Source organism: Pundamilia nyererei, unplaced genomic scaffold, assembly GCF_000239375.1.
Source record: "Pundamilia nyererei isolate P.nyererei 1_Seehausen unplaced genomic scaffold, PunNye1.0 scaffold00042, whole genome shotgun sequence".
NCBI lineage: Eukaryota > Metazoa > Chordata > Actinopteri > Cichliformes > Cichlidae > Pundamilia > Pundamilia nyererei.
In genome coordinates, this window is record NW_005187443.1 from 344,939 (window position 1) to 363,249 (window position 18,311).

The 18,311-nt window shown below is 41.4% G+C and overlaps 1 protein-coding gene across 1 annotated transcript in view; it reads left to right on the forward strand.

The window, feature by feature from the left end:
• The window catches only part of suclg2 (succinate-CoA ligase GDP-forming subunit beta), a 99,310-nt gene that overhangs the window by 48,697 nt on the left and 32,302 nt on the right, over positions 1-18,311 (forward strand). Inside the window, exons 8-9 of the mRNA XM_005731194.1 lie at positions 3,183-3,344; positions 4,476-4,618. Of these exons, the coding sequence (XP_005731251.1) occupies positions 3,183-3,344; positions 4,476-4,618 (305 nt within the window). The remainder of the gene's footprint in view (positions 1-3,182; positions 3,345-4,475; positions 4,619-18,311) is intronic.

The following is an 18,311-nucleotide window of genomic DNA, read 5'->3' on the forward strand; positions in this document are numbered from 1 at the left end:
TGCAAATTTCATTCAAATTTAATAAACTAGCATGTCTTTATTTTTAGTTAGCACATACCTTAAACACTTAAAGCTGTAAGCTAATGATAGTTATATAAGAGCAGATGCATGCTGGTGCAATAAGCTGTACGTTTTACGTTCAATGGATGATGATCTGATTAGTCGACTAATCGCAAAAATAATCTGTGACTAGTCGACTATCAAAATAATCGTTTGTGGCAGCCCTAAAAGTAGTTAATAAAAAGATGGGATATTTCAGTCATTGAAAAGTGTCTTAGATGAGTAATTTAGAAGTACAGTCTTAAATCCCCCCTTATTTCTTTATATTTTGCTAGGATAATGGAAAAAGGGGTGCAATGATTTACTGAAACACGCAAACATCCATGGAAATACAATATATAAGGCAAAGAGAGAGTTAATTAAATACTACTGAGCTTAAAACTCAACATTTGGTAAGACCAACTTTATCTTGAGCACAGCCTGAACTCTCTAAGCAAACCTTTCTTGGTATTTCCTGAAGTAATCCTCAGAAATAGATCTCAAAGCTTCTTGAAGGACATTCAAAGCTCTTCTTTGGATGTTGGCTGCCTGTTCAGTTCAGCAATGTTGCTGATTGGACTCCGGGGACAGTGACTGTTGTGTCTGAGTGATGGTGTTTCACTGTGTGTTTTCTCTATCCAGGTATATTTTTACTGCATTGACGGTTTGTTCGGGATCGCAATGTTAAAAAAAATGAAAGTGCTGCCAGTCAGATAGTTTCCTGATGGTATTGCTTGATGGATCAAAATTTGAAATGAATGAAATACAGCCAAAAACATGACACAGCCTTCACTGTGTTTTACAGATGGCTCCAGACACTCACTGTTGTATGTTTTTTCCTGACTTCCTCCAGACGGGTTGAACCAAAAATTTCAAATGCACTTTCATCACTCCGTCAGCCCTGCAGCCGCTAATTTTCAGCCCAGTGGTATTTGGCCTTTTCTACCCCGTTTCCCTTCATTAAGAATTTTTGATTCAATGAAGAGTGGATGGATCTCAAGTCTGTTCATTTTTTTTAGGCTTGCTACTTCTTTTGTCCTCCATGTATCCAGTTTCCTTAATAATGCCAAGATACTCGCATACAAGTTATATGAATCCACAACAGTAGTTCATCCTTGAGTCGAGTAACTTTTTTTTCATATACTTGAATGTATCATAGGTCAGTGTTAAAGGGCTTAACAAAACAAAAATTCCTCTGAAAATGGTCAGGTACAAGGACTGGACAGAAAACGAGAGAAAAGGCGACTTTTAATGGTTTAATGAAAAACTTTGAAAGGCCTTCAGAAAGCCTGGAGCACTATTGATCAAAACAAATTTTTAAAAATTACAAGAAAGTCTGTCTTCTTGGAGGAAAAGGATAAAGACATGATTCAAGATTTTTGCACAGTAGAATACAATTGGATCCATTATCTACCAGGATTGTTCAATTTTAAAGTAAAATACCATTTCACGGCCCCTTACTTTATTTGAAAGTCACCAAGAGCAGTTCACATTTCTGTCCCCCTCTCATTTGTAGCAGGCACTAGCAAACTGTTGTGTCCATTAAGAGTAATGTAAGAGTAAAGTTTCTGCGTCTATAATTTCCTGTATGGCGTAATCCCTGTTGGAAGCAAGCACTTCCAGTCACACAGAAGAACAGAGATATGGGTAAATTTCAGTCACCTTGATTTCCCCTAGTGACAAAAATGGAGGTTAGCAGGAAAACAATTCAAGTGCTCGTCATTCACATGAGAAGGCTGTTATAGGAAGTCACAAAGCATTATTCCAGCGCTTGTGACGCTGCCAAACTTTGGTTTTTGTTTTTATCTTTCTCTCAAAGAAATAAGAGTGATTGTCTTGTCTTTGGAGCTGAACACAGATTGAGTATGATGTGTCATACACTATTACAGCGTGCTGAAGATGCATCACTTCTTTGATCCTTAGTTTCCTGCTCAAAGTTATCAAACACTCACACGACAATGTTTTTGTGTGATTCGTTATGAATATTAATGCAGAAAATGAGTCCTTAAAAAAACTGAATTTATACGAGAGGTATGATTTTTCTTTTTTTTTTTTTAAAGAAGGAAGAAGCAGGTGTTGTGATTGAAGCAGGCTTTGTAGAAGGGCTTCACATTAACATCAGCTCATTCTTTGCTTCGATTTGTTCACACGTCACAAGGGAGCACAGCTATTTTCTTGCAGGCTTTCGACAGACGTGTTTGGAGAAGGAAAATTTCTCAAGGGTGGAAAATTTGTATTTTTTTGTCTCGTTTGGTAATAGCTGAATACATTTTGTAGATAGACTGCAATAATGGATGTGTCAAAACAGAACAAAAAGGAATTGTGTAGCGAGGAAAACGCTTCACCTGGAGGACGCAGCATGCCGACTCCCCAGTCCCAGGAGAGTCTGCCTGCTCCATGTGTCTTGTGTCCATGTATGTTTGTTGTTCATGTTGCACTCATAAAATATTTGCACATTTCAATATTTTCCTTCCTTTCCTCAGTTTCGCATCAGGATTGCCTGAATGTTTAAATGTAATTAGCCATTAAGTGGAATAGTTAATATTGAACTAGGAGACGTGGTCCTCCATTTGGATGTCATTTTTATACTTTAGGTTTTGTATTAAATTAATTGAGCTTCAATATTGGGGTGAATTTGTTACCTTTCCCCCTACTTTCCTGGTTTTAATAATAAGCTGAGCTAACTGACTTCTGGCTCCAGCTACAAATTTAGCAAATAGACGTGACTTTTCAAATTCTCACCAAGACGGCGAATAACTGTATTTCTTTTGAATGTCCAGTTATCCCTTTCAGTTAGAGTCACTATTTAAGTGTAAGCGCTTCTACTAATTTGTTACATTATTAGCGTGCGGTATTTTCAGGTGGCTTTAAGAGTGTGGAGTCTTTGAAATACACACTCTTTGATGTGTAAAGGAAATGTCCATTTGCTATAATAGTCTTTTCCTTAGAGGCAGTGTCAAAACCACATACCTTAGTGAGCCTGAAATAATTAAGACCAGCAGACTGAGGGGACACCCTGGAGTTCATTACTTTCAGGTTTTAGAAATGGTAATTAGGTTTTTTTTAATGTCTGGATTCTGCTTCCTCTTTCTCACTTGTTCTATTTTTCCCCATTGCTGTCTTTTACCCATCCCTTACCGTAGTGGTTTGCTTTGATGCTAAGATCAACTTTGATGACAACGCTGAGTTCCGTCAGAAAAACGTGTTTGCCATGGATGACATGACGGAGGCCGACCCCACGGAGATGGCTGCAGCAAAGTGGGACCTTAAATATATCGGACTGGATGGGAACATTGCCTGCTTTGGTAAGGAAGCGAATCTCTCCATCAGACCCGACACACCTGCTTGCACATACACCACCCAATAAAGGAGTTCTCCCCTCCTGCCATGTGGCTTTAATGTGTCTCTTAAGTCGAGTAAGCGAAAAGCTCGGACACAGTTAAAACTTAGTCAAACTAACGGCAGTCTGTGCTCTCCTCCAGTCCACATTACAAGCAGCTTTCTGAAGACTCCAAAAGGATTGCTGCCATAACCAATGCGTTCTAATTAGCTATAATCCACCCAGAAAGTCTCCTGTGAGCCAGATTGTTAGCATTCTCATTAAAGGCCCCCTCTCTTGTCATAAATCAAAGCTTTTACAGTGTACAACTGCACTAACAGGTGCTCTCACTTCTTACCCCGTAGCCTCATAAACACATTAGTTGTCTGTTAACACTTCTCCTCCATTCTGCACACAAACCCCATTCTGCATCCCCAGCTCCCAGGCTCTCCTAAAGTAACAACAGCTTTTAAGGCCCCGCAGCTTCCTTGAGAGCTCCGTAAGCCACCAAAGTGACAGCTGTTAAAGCGAATTTCCCTTTTATTGAGACCTCGGTTGGGGAGCTTGCCAGGACACAAGTTCAGCTTGGCTAAACCAAATTATGTAGGACATTTTTGTGCACTTGGCTCCTGCACAACTCAGCAGGGCAGAGGCACAGGCAGTTGGCTAAATGATGACATAGTCCACAGTCCAAAAGCATAGCACAACCTCTTCTAATCAACACTCTCTTCTCTGAAGTCGGGAGCTGAGTTGTAATCAAATTTTCTCTGTGTTGCTTGACTTGAATGTTTCTGATTAGAAGATTTCCAGCAGATTCACTTTTTAAGTGTGGCATTTTTTTCCAGCTATTTGCTCGTATTTAGTGGATGACTTAGCACTCAATTCCTTTGCGGGTTATTATAGTTCATGCCATCTTTCCTTCAGTGTCAGTAATGTTACTTTAATTAACTCGTGTCTGCATGTATTGCACTTTGTTCTCACGTCTGTTTCAATATCCGAATATTAGCCTTTACTTAATGTTCAAATTGTTATACTTTAGCCTCAATTATCGTTAACACAAATATGTGAAAGTGCATAAAAACGAGTGCCTAATTATTACATTACATTGTCGTAACAGTGAATGGAGCTGGTTTGGCCATGGCCACGTGTGACATCATTGACCTGCATGGAGGAAAGCCAGCAAACTTCCTGGACCTGGGTGGTGGAGTCAAAGAGAAACAGGTGTACGAGGCTTTTAAGCTGCTCACTGCCGACCCAAAGGTAGGAACAAACTGTTAACAAAGAGGTCGCTTGCCTGCTTCTTGAACAGCTTGACTGTAACAGTTGAGTACATAAGCTAAATTGGTTACTGATTTTTAAAGCACAGCTTGGAAGAAAAAGCAATTTTACCACCTGTTGAATTGCGTTTGATATTGCAGTCATGTATTTTGTCACAGTACATTCATAAAGCTCTATCTGTCTGGTTAGAGCTTTGTCAGTGCAACTCATTAGTCTGGGGACCTTGGCATATGCCCATGTTTAACTTAGGAAAACAGACTCTGGGAGGCTGTGTGATTATATGCCATCATTTCAGTTACTGTGGCATGATAAATTGGCCCCCTTATTCTGCAGTAACTGCGCTTGTAAAGAAAGGCTAAGACGTGCAACCGCGTGCGCTGTGAACACGCAATAACGGGCGCATATGCAGCTCAGATTTAATGCACATATAAAACTTTAAATGAAAAGCATGCGACAGAAATTCTCGCGGCTGTGAATGAGTGGCAGCTCGGGGTGTTTTACAAGTGATTCTGCTCCATGTTCGGAAAGCTAATAATTCCAAGCTAAACAACGTAAGCCTTGTAACGATACCGCAGTGCTGATTGTGTGTTGACAGTTATCACATCGCTAAATCCCTCACTGCTGTCACTCCTGTATCCCAGGAATGATCACGGGTTCGCTCTCTGGAGCGTCTCTACTTGGTTGTGTTGAATACAGAGTAGAATTAGATTGAAATTCAGTCCTCAGCTCACTTTTAAAAAAAATCTTTCTTTAAAAAAAGCACATGCTGACTTGATTTGGCAGTAAATATTTTTGAAGAATTAGCTTCGCATCTAGTTTAAAAAGCTATCTTGCCAGCTGGAATTTCCTCCAATGGCTTTCCAGGACAGGTTACTAAACAATGCAGCTACAGTACGCTGTATGGCATGTGATACATAGTCTAGTCTTAAAATAGATATTCTGTATATATTACACATACCAGAAAGCTTTATTTCATCTAAAGCTCATTCGAAACACTGAAGTAGGATTTTTCATGGTAGCAGTGTTGCACACCTTTTGTTGATGAATGTTAAAAACTTGCTAACCTTAACACTCCAGCAGGTGATACATTGCCTGACTCGAAAAATCCACTGTGTGATCGATTTTGGTCTCACAAAATCAGCCCGGCAGACTGTGGAGAAAAATAAAAATGAATATGGTGGTTAAAAAAGAAATGCAATCAACAGGGGAGATTTGCTGCTCTCTTCCCCTGAGGGAGCCACATTTTTATTATTATTATACCCTTTTAAAACAAGTTGGATATCTTCAAAGGCGAGATCAGGTTTTAGTCTGTATCCACTGGCCCCCTCACCATCAAACACTCCTCCTGTTCCTCTTTCTCTCTTTTTTTTTTTGCCTTGGGTTGATTCCCCAAATCCAGATGGGGGAGTAGACCTGCTGCCTGTCCCTCCTGCTGCTGTGTATGGAAACGGAGACGGGAAGCTCCTCCCTAACAGGGAAAAAAATAGAGGAGGATTGACATTAAACTGGGTTGGAAGCACCATTAGCATTTCAACCAGGGGAGCTGAGAAACCTGCTCTGATCTGTGGAGGGAATGTTAATCATTTCACAATAAGAGCATGCTGCTCATTTGCATTTGGTTTTTCTTTTTTTCCTCCCCACAAATTACTACTCCCAAATATTTAAAGGATATATGAGCAGTAAGTAACAGTAAAATCACACCCTGGGTAAACGTGGATGGGATGAGGTGCCGAGGCAAAATTCATCGGCTCGGAGCGTCAGTAAATTCTGTTTTTCCTTATTTGCCTTAAACATCAAGGCTTCAGTGCTTATTTCCTTCAAATGCGCAGCCCTTTGTTTAGTATTTATTCAAAGTTTAGAGTCTCAGACAGCCTGGTCTACTTGCATTTCACATCATTATTTTTCTACTGATTTAAAAAAACAAAAAACTTTCGCTGCTTTTGCATAATAGTGTTGATAGAGTGCCTTATAGGAATGCTTACTTCCACTGGCACTGAATAAAATGAGTTTGGTAGCTGCTGTGAGGAAGGCCAGAAATGTTCTGTTGCATATGTGAAAATGTGTTTTTTATTAGGAACCACTGCAACTTTTGAGTGCCAAGATTAAAATGGTTTATGTCCTGTGAAGAAAAAAACGATAGAAGCCCATTCAGCAGGAAATATTACACTGTAATGACAGAAAGAAAAAAGAAGGGGAAAAACAGGTATTTTTGGGGTCCGTTTCTTCTTTCTGGCTTTCTTCCTCGGTTGCTTTTTCCGCTTTTGTCTCCCTCCCTCCCCTCTCTCTTCCTCGCGCTCTCTCCCTCTCAATCTCCGCTTTGATGTCTCAGGCTCATTGTGCTGAGAGGAGTGGATGCGACGCGAGTGTACCGCTGGCACTGAATAGCAGAGATGGAGCATGAGATGACAAAGGCTTCCTTTTCTTGTTTGCTCACTTCCCCAGAATCTACCCTTAAAGCATTCATTACCTTCAAATTATTATGTTGTGAATGAAAGGGGAAGAGAAAACAGATAAAATGGAGGGATACCGCATGAGAAGTGGGAACAAGACGAGAAAGAAAGTCGGAATGAAATTAATGCGAGAAAAATAAGCGAATCATAGAGCTGTATGTCAGCCCCCCCACCCCACCCTACCCAAGTGTGTGCAAGTGCGTGTTCGCGTTAACTATGTGAGATGTTATGTAGCTCAGCTGGGTCTACTAGACCAATAAGGTTTGTTTGAATTTAGGCCCCCGGCTTTTTTAACAGGAACATATTTATCTTCCATGCTAAAATAAATAGCTCCACTTTCTTCACATCCACGCGTGGAACAGTTTGATGACAGAATGCCTGAATTTATTAAGGTTTCCCTCACATCACCTGTAGGCACAGGAGCAGGCAGCAAATACCAACAGCCAAATAACCTCGTTATTGCCTTGCGCCTGTGCCGTAAAGAAGGTGGCAGATGGATGTTTTGTCCAACTCAACATCCATTTTGTTCTCCGGGCTTAAGGCTGTTTTCTATAATTTTTATAGGCTAGAGTAAATGATGACATTTTCCTAAAACACACTCTTGTTGTGGCTAGATGCCCGTATCAGGGCCGCCATTATATCAACCTACTAATTGTCAAGGCGGCTTATTTTGTGATTTATTGTGTCGCCGTTACGTAATTAATATTCTATTCAAGTAGGCCGAGCGTTTTCGTAATACTTTAACCTTTCATTCCCATATTCATGCGTCTCACTGCGAGTGCATAAAGGAGCCTTTTTCAAAGGTTTATTACAATGCGAAACATCTAAAGCCCTGATCTTATCCTCGACTACGGCAAACTCTGTGTTTTCAGATGAATGAGAAAATAAGCACGTACGGCAGCCTGTCGGTAAATGAACATGTCGTGCTGACTCACGAGTGTGTGTGGGAAGCTTGGTTAACATTACACTGAGTTTGTGCATGTCATGTGTTTACAGATTAGCCTTTCGTTCCAAATTTACTGTAATGCAAACTAAAGTCTGCAGCAGAGAGGCAGCGCGGTGATCCTGGGGATGAATACTGAGGTTTTTTCTGTTTCTTGACCGACAGTTCCCAATTTCCATTTTACAATTTATGAAAACTACAGAATCCAAAGCAGTCCGACTTTAAAAATGAACTGGCTTTCGGTGTAGATAACGTCTTCCCCTTCCAGAATAAGGTGGTGTTGCGGTGTTGCTCGAAGGAGAGTTAAATTTTCAGAGTGAGCGAGCTGTCAGGGTTCTGCCGCCCACTCAGTTGTTTCTGCGTGTGTTCAAAGAGATGGCGATAAAGAAAGAACAAAAGTATAATGTGTTTAAAGTTGTAAATAATATAAAACTGGGAAATTACACATTTATGTATCAAATATGATGATAATGAAAACAGCTATTCCTATATTGTGACCTTAAACCTACAGACAGTGTTTGTTTCTGCGTCTTATGACAGATTTTCTTCTTTCTTCTTTGTACATTGTTACCTTTAGGCTTGTTGCATACTGCAGTAGTTTGTCACATCTCTGCGTTGTTTGAGGTGAAGCAGGCACAGACGGGCACATTAGCATTAGTCAGCCGGGGGGACCCGCCTCTGAGGCAAAAACAAGAGTCGCGTACATATTCATTTTTTGGCGTTGCATAATCACACTGCCGATCGTGAAACATCTTTTAGCTCGCACTGGTTTGTGTGTGTGTGTGTGTGTGTGTGAGTGTGAAGGCAGTTTGAAATGCTGAGACTCACCTGTGTGTATGTAATTTCGAGTTTCTCCCTCAGAGAGCTCTCCCTCCATTCTCACTTGCTCTCTCCCTCCCTCTCGCTCTCTTTGTGTGGGATTTTTATGCGTGTCGCTCCAGCCCCCTCATTGCCCTCAAAGAAAACTACACACAATTTTACCTCTTTCCAGCTCAGTGACTCTGCTTTAACTCACCTGTGGTTCCCCTTTAACCACTTTCCTCGTTGTTGCAGTGACACTCCCGAGCCCTGCCGGCTCTAAGCCCCATCTCACCCTCTACAGGGAACACACCACTATTACTACCTTTCCAGCTCTGTCTTATGTTATCTGTGAAACAGTCTTTACTGGTGTTATACACCACTACTTATGTGCTGATGTATACCCAGGCATTTCCTGTCTGCTCCTGCTAGTCTGTCATTTCACTAGTTCTTCTTGTGTTTTCTGCGTCTCCTTCTCCACCTTTTATCTCTCCTTCTTTGTGCTTCTTCTTTCTTCCCAGCAGACTTTCATCTCACTAAATCCTGTTAAAGTCAATGTGAAAAGCTTCCTTCAGTTTCATGCCTGCTAGTTAAATCCTGCAGGTGCCCAGGCACTGTTTCTCATCCCTGTAGGGAGATGTCTGTACCCGTGTCCAGTGTGCTCCACATGTATGCAGACAGAGAAAAGGGAAGAGGGCTCAGGTCCAAGCCAGGTGAGCCAGAGAAATGTGTCATGAAAAGCCCATCATCCTTTCCTCACTGAAAAGAAGGAAAAGAGCTCTGTGTTACAGGGCTGTTTCCTAAGGGTGTTACAACACAGTTTGCAATGAAAACCACACAGCTCTTCCTGTCACTCTTAAGAAATGCAAATAGGTGCAGATAAATGCTTGTGTCGTGGCACAGCCACATCATACAGACGCACACACACGTAGTCCTCATGGGAGCCAAACAACTTTTAATCACAACAGTCACCTGCGATATTAGAGTCCCATGCTGCGTTATTTTAGTAGGAAAGAAATCACCTTTCCGCCTGGAGCCGAAGGCCTTTGGGAGATTCTGGTCCCCTGTGTTATAAACACAAGCAATGCGAGCTGGTGAGAAAAGGAGAGAAAGAAGAAAACAAGCTACCTCAGTAATGGGGTTCATTCCCAGTGTGCAGAGTATTACACAAGTACTAAATAGGGGGCCAGACATAAAGGGACGCATGCTTAGTCCAGTCAACGCACTGGGGCAGCTATATTGAGGCCAAGCTGCAGGAAGAGTGAGCACTGCTCGAGACAGGCAGACAGTTTGTGCGCTCCGAGGGAGCTGTGGCTCTCTGTTTTCCAGTTACTGGTTGCGTAGGTCATTTGAGAAAGCCTCCATCTCATATTGTGTTTTCCTGCAGATTTGCTTATAGTGCATTTAAGTCCCATAGTGATGGATATAGGGTTAGGTTCTGTGTGCGTCTTTGAGGACCTTTTCGTCTCCAGCTCATTTAAAATCAGTGCAGCAATGTAAGAAGCTTCTATTATAGGCTAACCTTAGAGTACACTGACCCTGGCGATAGTCTGTGAAATGTATTCACCTTTTCTTTTCTATTTGAACATATAGTTTTTGAATGCATGTGCGTATAAATTTCAGTGCTTTCCATTCTGAGCTCCCAAGATTGAGGGCAAAAGTTCAAAACCCCTTTGTGCAGCTTTATAAAATACACATGTACAGGCTGAGGCAGCATGGGTGAACATACTTGATGAGACCTTACCTCACGGCAGTATTTTAAGTTCAGCTTCCGAATTAACTTTTGGTGTTTCACAATTTTTAACATGACTTCTAACAAGAGAAGTCAGGAAGAAGCAGATGTTTGTTTTTTATCACATTTTTCCCAATAGTTTTAATGAGTGCACCCATGAAACCAAGTGAATACATGTCACACACAGCAGCTGGTGTGTTGAAGTGTTGATTGGTAGAGACACGAGATGGCATATGGATTCATGCTTGTTTCGGTTTATAGAGATATATACATTTTGTGTGTGTGTGTGAATCAATACCAGTGTTGGCAGAGCTCCGTTTCTGTTTTCAGCTTGTGCATGTTTAGCTTTGGCTGTTAGCTTTACATTTGTAAACTGTGCTGCAGTTGTAACATGAAAGAATTGCAGATGGTGTCTTATACCTCTTTACAGTGTGTTGGATGAAAGCAGTAGATTTATGCTTATAACCAGCCTAACTATATTTTCTTAATTTTCTCTATTTGGGTTTTGAAGCAGTTCAGGCTCGGAACAGATGAGGGATTTTGAGAGGCCAGTAAAGATCCCGTAACACTGAGATTAACAGTAAAATGTTAATACGCCCGGAAACACGTTAATATTAGCCATTTAACTATTATTACTAGCCATATTAGCCACATGCTAAGTTATTATTTAGGTAGCAGTTGTTGGCAGTGGCTAACTATTAAACTATAACATTAGTGAGGAAGCTAGGAAACAAACAGCATAAGTTCTGCCTGTCTTTAAGTCTAATAGAGGCAGTTAACAGGATAACGCAAGTATTTATGTGTATAAAGTTTAATGCTTTTCGTAAATTCCCAGAATGAAGTTGAGAAAACTCTACTAGCAACTACAATATGTGCTTTACTTTTATATGTGTTGCATGAAAGAACAAGAGTATGATGATGAAATGCAAACTGCATCCAGAAACAGAAACTACTGCACAGCCAGCATGCTAACACAAAGCTAGCCAAAAACTCAGACTGATGTTAAAGGGCCCAGCAGCCTGACCCTGAATATCAACCCTAAATTTCCACCTGTACATGTTTCTACAGTAGGATCACTGTGCCTTTAAAGTTTCTCTCAGCTAGTTCTAATCTTTACTTGGTGTTTTTAGTTTTGCTTACTTACGTAAAAACTAAAAGAAAAGCTCGTATGTGTGTCCTCATTAGGATTGGGATTTAGGTTGGTGTGTGGGACTGTAGCCAAAAACTTATGTTAACTTGTACTTTTTTATTACAGAGTGCGTCTCAGGTCATTTGTCAGAGTAACATGGAAACAATGTAACAAATTACTTTCTCTGGTGAGTAATTAAGTAATATCCTGTGTCACTTTTATGAAAGCTAATGAGTCAAGTGTGATACATTACTTTTTTGAGTAACCCGACACTCTTGATCAGTACAAAAAATATGGTGCCCAGTCACCAGAAGCATACAACATTTTGCCTTTTGTCAGGGTTTTTATTTTTTTTTTTTTTTTTTGCACAAATACTTCATATGTGGATATCTTAGAGTTCAGTTACTCTGTCACTGTCATTTACATTATTGTTTGTATTGTTCTAATCTTTATTTTTAAAAAGTGCCTTTTCCCTTTGCTTTTTTTCACCTCATAGTATCAAAAAGAGTATCAACTATCAATAATTTTCTGGTCAGTATCAAGTTTAAAAATGTAGTATCATGACAACTCTGTACTAGTTTCTTATCTTAACCAGAATCACAGAAGTCTCAGAAAACAAGTATGTTGTAGTAGGTCGTATAAGCACACCATGCCAGAAGTACTTGACCTATTTGGACTTGAGCCTGAGTTACAAATGCATATCCTCTGTCGGCACGTTGATGCAGGTTAAACAAACACCGCGGGTCTGTCTGTGTGGTTTGACCCTCCTCTCCACCTGGGTTTGATGTGGGTCAAATGCTGCCCAGCTTTGGTCACTTTCTGTTGCTGTCTGAAGTGGAAAGAGTCTTAACTTTTAAGTGTCATTTACCAATTGGCTGAAGGAGGAGTGAGAGCACGGATGAGGGCAGAGAGAGAAAAAGCGATAAAAAGCTGGAAAGAAAGAGAGAAATTTTGCACACCTTGGTGTTGAAGAGAGAGGGAGGGGTGAAACGAACTTTTTCCTGCATGTAATTCTGTGTCATTTTCAGCCTTAACTGTGAAATGTGAAGCACCTCGCTCCTAGCAAGGATAATTTACAGCTGCTCCGTGAGTGGCTTTAATGCAGATTGAACGAGAGTGAAATAGATCTGTGACACGCACAAGCGTGCTCTCTTGAAAGCAGTATTGAGTAGGTGAATGTTGAGACAGGTCAATGAGATGTGAACTGAGAATGAAAAAGTCAAATGTACAGGCATGATGAATAAGCACAAAAATATATGCTTTCCACCACAGAAAAGGGATGTTTAAGCCGTAAGTGAAGAACAAACAGTACTTTTAGACTAACTATTGTATACTCTCTCTCTTATTTCTGTGCTTAATTTGTGGGCTCGAACTGTCCAGACATGTACAATGGAACTGATGAGTTGTCAGATTGATTTGCCCTTCAGGGAGCTGTCGTCTTCTCCACTTGATCTGGGTTGGAACGGCACAGCGTGCTTTTAAAGACTCATGTCATTTTCCACAGCACCATCAGCAGACAACACTATTAACCTAACCATCATGTATTCAAGAAGACCGTGGATCGCTAATGTATTCACCTCATCCCAGCACCTTGACTTGGCACCAATTTGTCCCCTATTGAGACACACACACTCGTGCACACATGCACACAGAGACGAAAAGACAAAGAGGGAGACGGGTCCCATGGGTATGTCTGATTGAGCTTTCTCCTGTCTGCCATTCCTCATCCGAGGGAAATCAATAGAGGATCTGGGATTGGAGCTTGAGCTAATTGAGCTCTGCTCTCTCTGTTCTCTTATTGCTGCCAGGAGCATTTTGTCATCACAGCACCTGGTTCACACCACGGGGCCAGGGGGAGCCAGTCAGCGATCAGATAGGGCCTTTGGATGCCACAGGGAGGTGAGCTGCATGTGATTGAGCAACCTTGTGAAGTCAAGCACTCAGAGGAAGGGCATACCAAAGACGCTCTTCATTTATTTTCATTTGCTTCTTTGAAAGCGGCTTTACGTCTGCTCCCTTTCACCTGATGATAAAGGAAGTGGAAATACATTTTTAGTTTTGTAAAGTTTAATCATTTCGACAGTGATTATCACGTTGGGCAGATCCTTGTTAGAACTCTGTATCGTATTGGTCATTGCATCTATCTGCATGTATTTTACATCTCACTATTGGCTACAAAAAACTCAGAGAATAATTAAAAGGCTTCAAACTTAAACCTGTTGTCGTGCCAGTTTAAACCCCGATGCTTTTTCGCCCTGAATATCACAGCGTGAATGCAGCAGTTTTGTTGTGTTTACACACCACACAGGGTTTCAACATAGTCACCCACGATAATGGCTCAAATTAAATGTGGCATGCTGTTGCTAGCCAGTGTTCTCCTCTTCTGAGTGTTGAGTAAATGAAGATTTCTTCCATCCAAACCATCTGCTGTCATCACTCCACCCTTTGCCTCCAGTTCCCATCCTTCCATCTGTCCATGTTCCAAGACTTGAGAGAGTATGACCATCACAGACTTTTCCCTGTGCAGCTCTGAGAGACATTGCTGCAGAAATGTGACTCCCTCATTTCATGCTCCTCTGGCGCGTATGTGTGCACACAGGCGCGGGAGGGGGTGGATTATATGTGGCCACTCGAACACTCAGTCGATGAGATCAATCGTGCTCGGTGAGCCATGTATTGACACCACAAACACTGTACCCTCTCCTGCTCTCATGCTATCAAGGTGGAGGTCGGTGGTGCGCAGGTTAATTTCAGTGAAAGCTGGCGAAAGTTTGAAGAGCAAACATGGCAGCTAGCTAGCTCTTTTTGGCTAGAGGTGACCAAAGTGCACCTCATTAACTGCAGTATGAGTCACTGTAAGATGCATCACTCATCACTCAAGGAGATGCATGTACTTTAAAAAGGGCTAATATTTTAATAGCAGCATGTATTTGCTTGAACAAACTCTGAAATTTCATTCAGTTTACATTTTCCAGCTCCTGCAGGCTGCTGTGTTATAGGATTCTGCAGCTGAACACAATATTATCACACAATATTTTTGTTCAGTCGCATGAATGAGAGCTGAGATTCTGCACTTTAAGCATTTATTCATCATGAAATTGAAACTTGAATATGTTTTGGTACACTGCGAAAAATTGTGCCAGCTTCCAGAAATATGTGAACTTAACTGTCTTTTCTGGTCACGCTGCTTCTTTCTGTGCTGGATTTTCACTGCGGCTGGGGCTGAGGCAGCACCTCCATACACAGCAGACTAAAAATACTGAAACTGCATGAAATATCAATGCTTAGTTTAAGAATATGTTAGGTTATTTCTTTTGCTGTTGTGATATTTATCTGAACATATTTAATCTGCACCACTTTTTGTGTATGCATGTGGTGTGTTTGCCTGTAGATTTCATTCTTAGGGATTGCGTTTATTCTAACAAGGCCCTAGGCTCTGAATAACTCACATTAACCTTCTGATTTTAGTCAGACTTGGCTCTAAATACCTCCCCTCCCACTGCCCTCTCTGCTGTTGATGCCTCATGAGCTTTGACAGGGTCACAGGTTAAAACATCATCTCCTTTCCTCTAGCTCCTTTGTGCCATGCACCTCTATAATGTCCTCAGAATGAGCAACATTAAAGGACAACTGTTTTAGCTTCTTTGTCCACACTGTAAGTAAATAAAAGTAGGATTGTGCTAATGCTTGCAGTTTCAAAAAGAAAGCCACCCAAATTCTGAAAATCCCAAAGCATTTGCTCTTAAAATGCGGCATCTTCCCACAGATGCTGTCGCTTCATAAACCGTTCCTGGATACACTATCTGTTTAGATGTCCTGTCTCTTCTCAGCGCCCCTGCTCGTCATGTTTCAGGTAGTTGCTGCTTTGTATGGCGAGACATGCCGGCAGCAGTACAGCGAGAGATTATTGTCACAGTAATTGGCTTTTCCAGGCCTGATTTGATACGAGCCTCTTGTCTGATCCACACACTTCTTTATTATCAAGCGTAATGGAAAGACGATGAGGCTCCCATAAAACGCTTGGCTCGTCATATCTCCAGAGAAATCGCCTCTCGCGTTTTGTCTCCATGCTCCGGGTCAGGATAGATGGCCTTATATCTGTGTGAAGACTGAAAACCCGTAGAGGCGCACACACTAGCATTAGGCGTACTGGATCTGCACACATGAGAAGAAAAATGGTCTTTTTCTATACTTCCTGTATTAATTTTAAGGTAAAGTTACATTAAAGGATATTGACATGGATAATAGTTTTTGATACCAATACCTAAACAGTTCTGCTATAGGTCTGATTCTTTATCACACATTTGCTGAGTTTGACTCAAATGGGACTTTAATGTCATTGTTTTGCTTTGTGCAGCTGTCAAATAACACAAAGTTTCTAGGAATATTATTTTAAAGGATAATTTAAACTGTGTTCTGGATTTCCATCCCTGTTTAGAAGTGCTGGTTGGTGCATAAGAGCGAGAGCATCAGGCCTAAACAAAAGCGCACATCACCCTCACCAATGAAATTAAACAAGTGCATGTGAATTAGATCAATAACTGGGTAACCACCAAATGATGATAATGATTGTCAGGCCAATACTGATGCTATTAGTATTTGCTCAGCAGGTGATGCTGTTTTTTTGTTTTGCTTTTGACTTTATTACTCCCTCTTCGATAACTCAAATACTTCATTATTATTGTTGTTGTTGTTGTTTAAAAACAGACTGGTACTCTGCTATCTGGATTTCACAGTGCTGTATGTGAAGTGACTCACAGTTTCATTTCGCTCCATTCTTGTGGCCGGCCCGCCTATCAAAACTCCGATCAGATAAACTCTGACAGATTTCATTTTCTTCAGAGGACAACATTACACTTCTACATGTTTACACAGCAAATTGTTGTGTGCGGTTTTATTAATGTTTAAAATCTCATATATTAAACCCTTAATCGCCATTTTGCTAGTACGCACTGCGGCACATTTCCCTTATCCAGATTTTATTGTCCCTGCGTTCCCCATAAGTGACAGCTGGTTGGAAGAATTTGCTATCAGATTGCATGATCCAGTTCAATTCCTGGTACTCTGTCCAAGCTGACATGACTGTCTGCTGCTGTGGCAGTCTGCCTTGTTCACCAAGCAGCAGAGGCAGTGTTGAACACGGCTCTCCTCCATTATTATCTCAGTCACTATCTGCTACTGCCAGAGGAAGATACAGATGGACAAGAGATTTTCGCAGGGAAAATGGAAAAGTACTGTGAAGGCACGGGAAATTTTTTTTTTTTTTCTTTGAGATTGTTTGAAATAAAATTTAATTATTTCAGTTTCATTTCTGTAGTTTGTGTTCGGGGCTCAACTTTACCATTACCACCTGGTGAAGTCTGCTGGCAGCTAGGGTTTCATTTCTTATACGATGTCACATTCACATATTTTTAAGTGCTGATTCTACATTTTTATAGAATTTCCTCCATGACTTTGCTGATTCACTCACTGGGTTTTAAAGTCCCTCAAGCTGAGCATGTTTGCCATTGCTGTCATAGTGGATGCAAGGAGCAAGGGTTGCAACGGACTGAGACCAAGGCCACTGCATGCTCATACAGCAGGGAGTAGGCCTGCACTCAGAGCTCACTTTGTAATTTAAATGTAGTGGCAGGAGTTTACAATATATCATGTATATTGTTTATATTGATATACCAGCATAGTTGGATGATAAATTTACAAAAAGAGTTTCTTTATTTACACATCCAAGATATTGATGAGGAGAACCAACTGCTTGCTTACTGCGTAATTCTGATCTAAAGCAATCAATCAATCAATCAAGGCTTTATTCGCTACGTGCAGGTTGCCCTGCAGTTAAATAAGGACACCCCCCCCCCCGACCTTACACACACAACACAGACATCACATGGGGATACAGGTCGGAGATCGGTAGCGTTACAGAAAAAACACTGAGGACAGCATGAGAACAGGTAACAAAAAAACTACTCTGCACAACAAAGCACATAAATGTCCACAGCACAACATTATGGAACACGTGACAAGCCACAGGGTCAAGTGGGGGGTGAGGAGTAATCCGAAGCAAACACAGCAGCCATCCTGCCCAGCGCTACCATTCCAGCGCGGGCTCAGACCCGCCGTGTTCCCAGGAGGGAACAAGCATCGAAGGCGTTTGGAAAGGGAGGGGGGGATGAGTGTGTGCATATCAGTGTACGTGTATGTGTGTGCGTGTCCAGAGTTCAGCTGAGACGGTGTCCTTCATCCTGCTAGGCTAAGTAAACAATCTTCCAGCCAACCCAGGTGGCCTCACATGGAATGGGAAGGAACAATCTAAACACAGTCATTATCAGGGTGTTTTTGTTCGGCTCCAGCCTTGCGACCGCAGCTGGCGCCAAAAGGGTCTCCGCATGAAGTGATGGTGTTTTTTACTTTAGTGCGAACAACTCATATGAATTTCAAAGCAGTTCTAACAGTCCAACACTGGTCTCTCAATCTCCCGTTGGAGAGCCGCGAGCTTCTCCATGATGTTATCAAACTTGCGCTCTGTGATGTTGTCATTCTTGTGCTCAAAGAGCCGATTCTGAAAACTCACGCCCACAGTGAGCCTCCCCAAGATGTCATCCAATTTGCGCTCAGAGATGTTATTC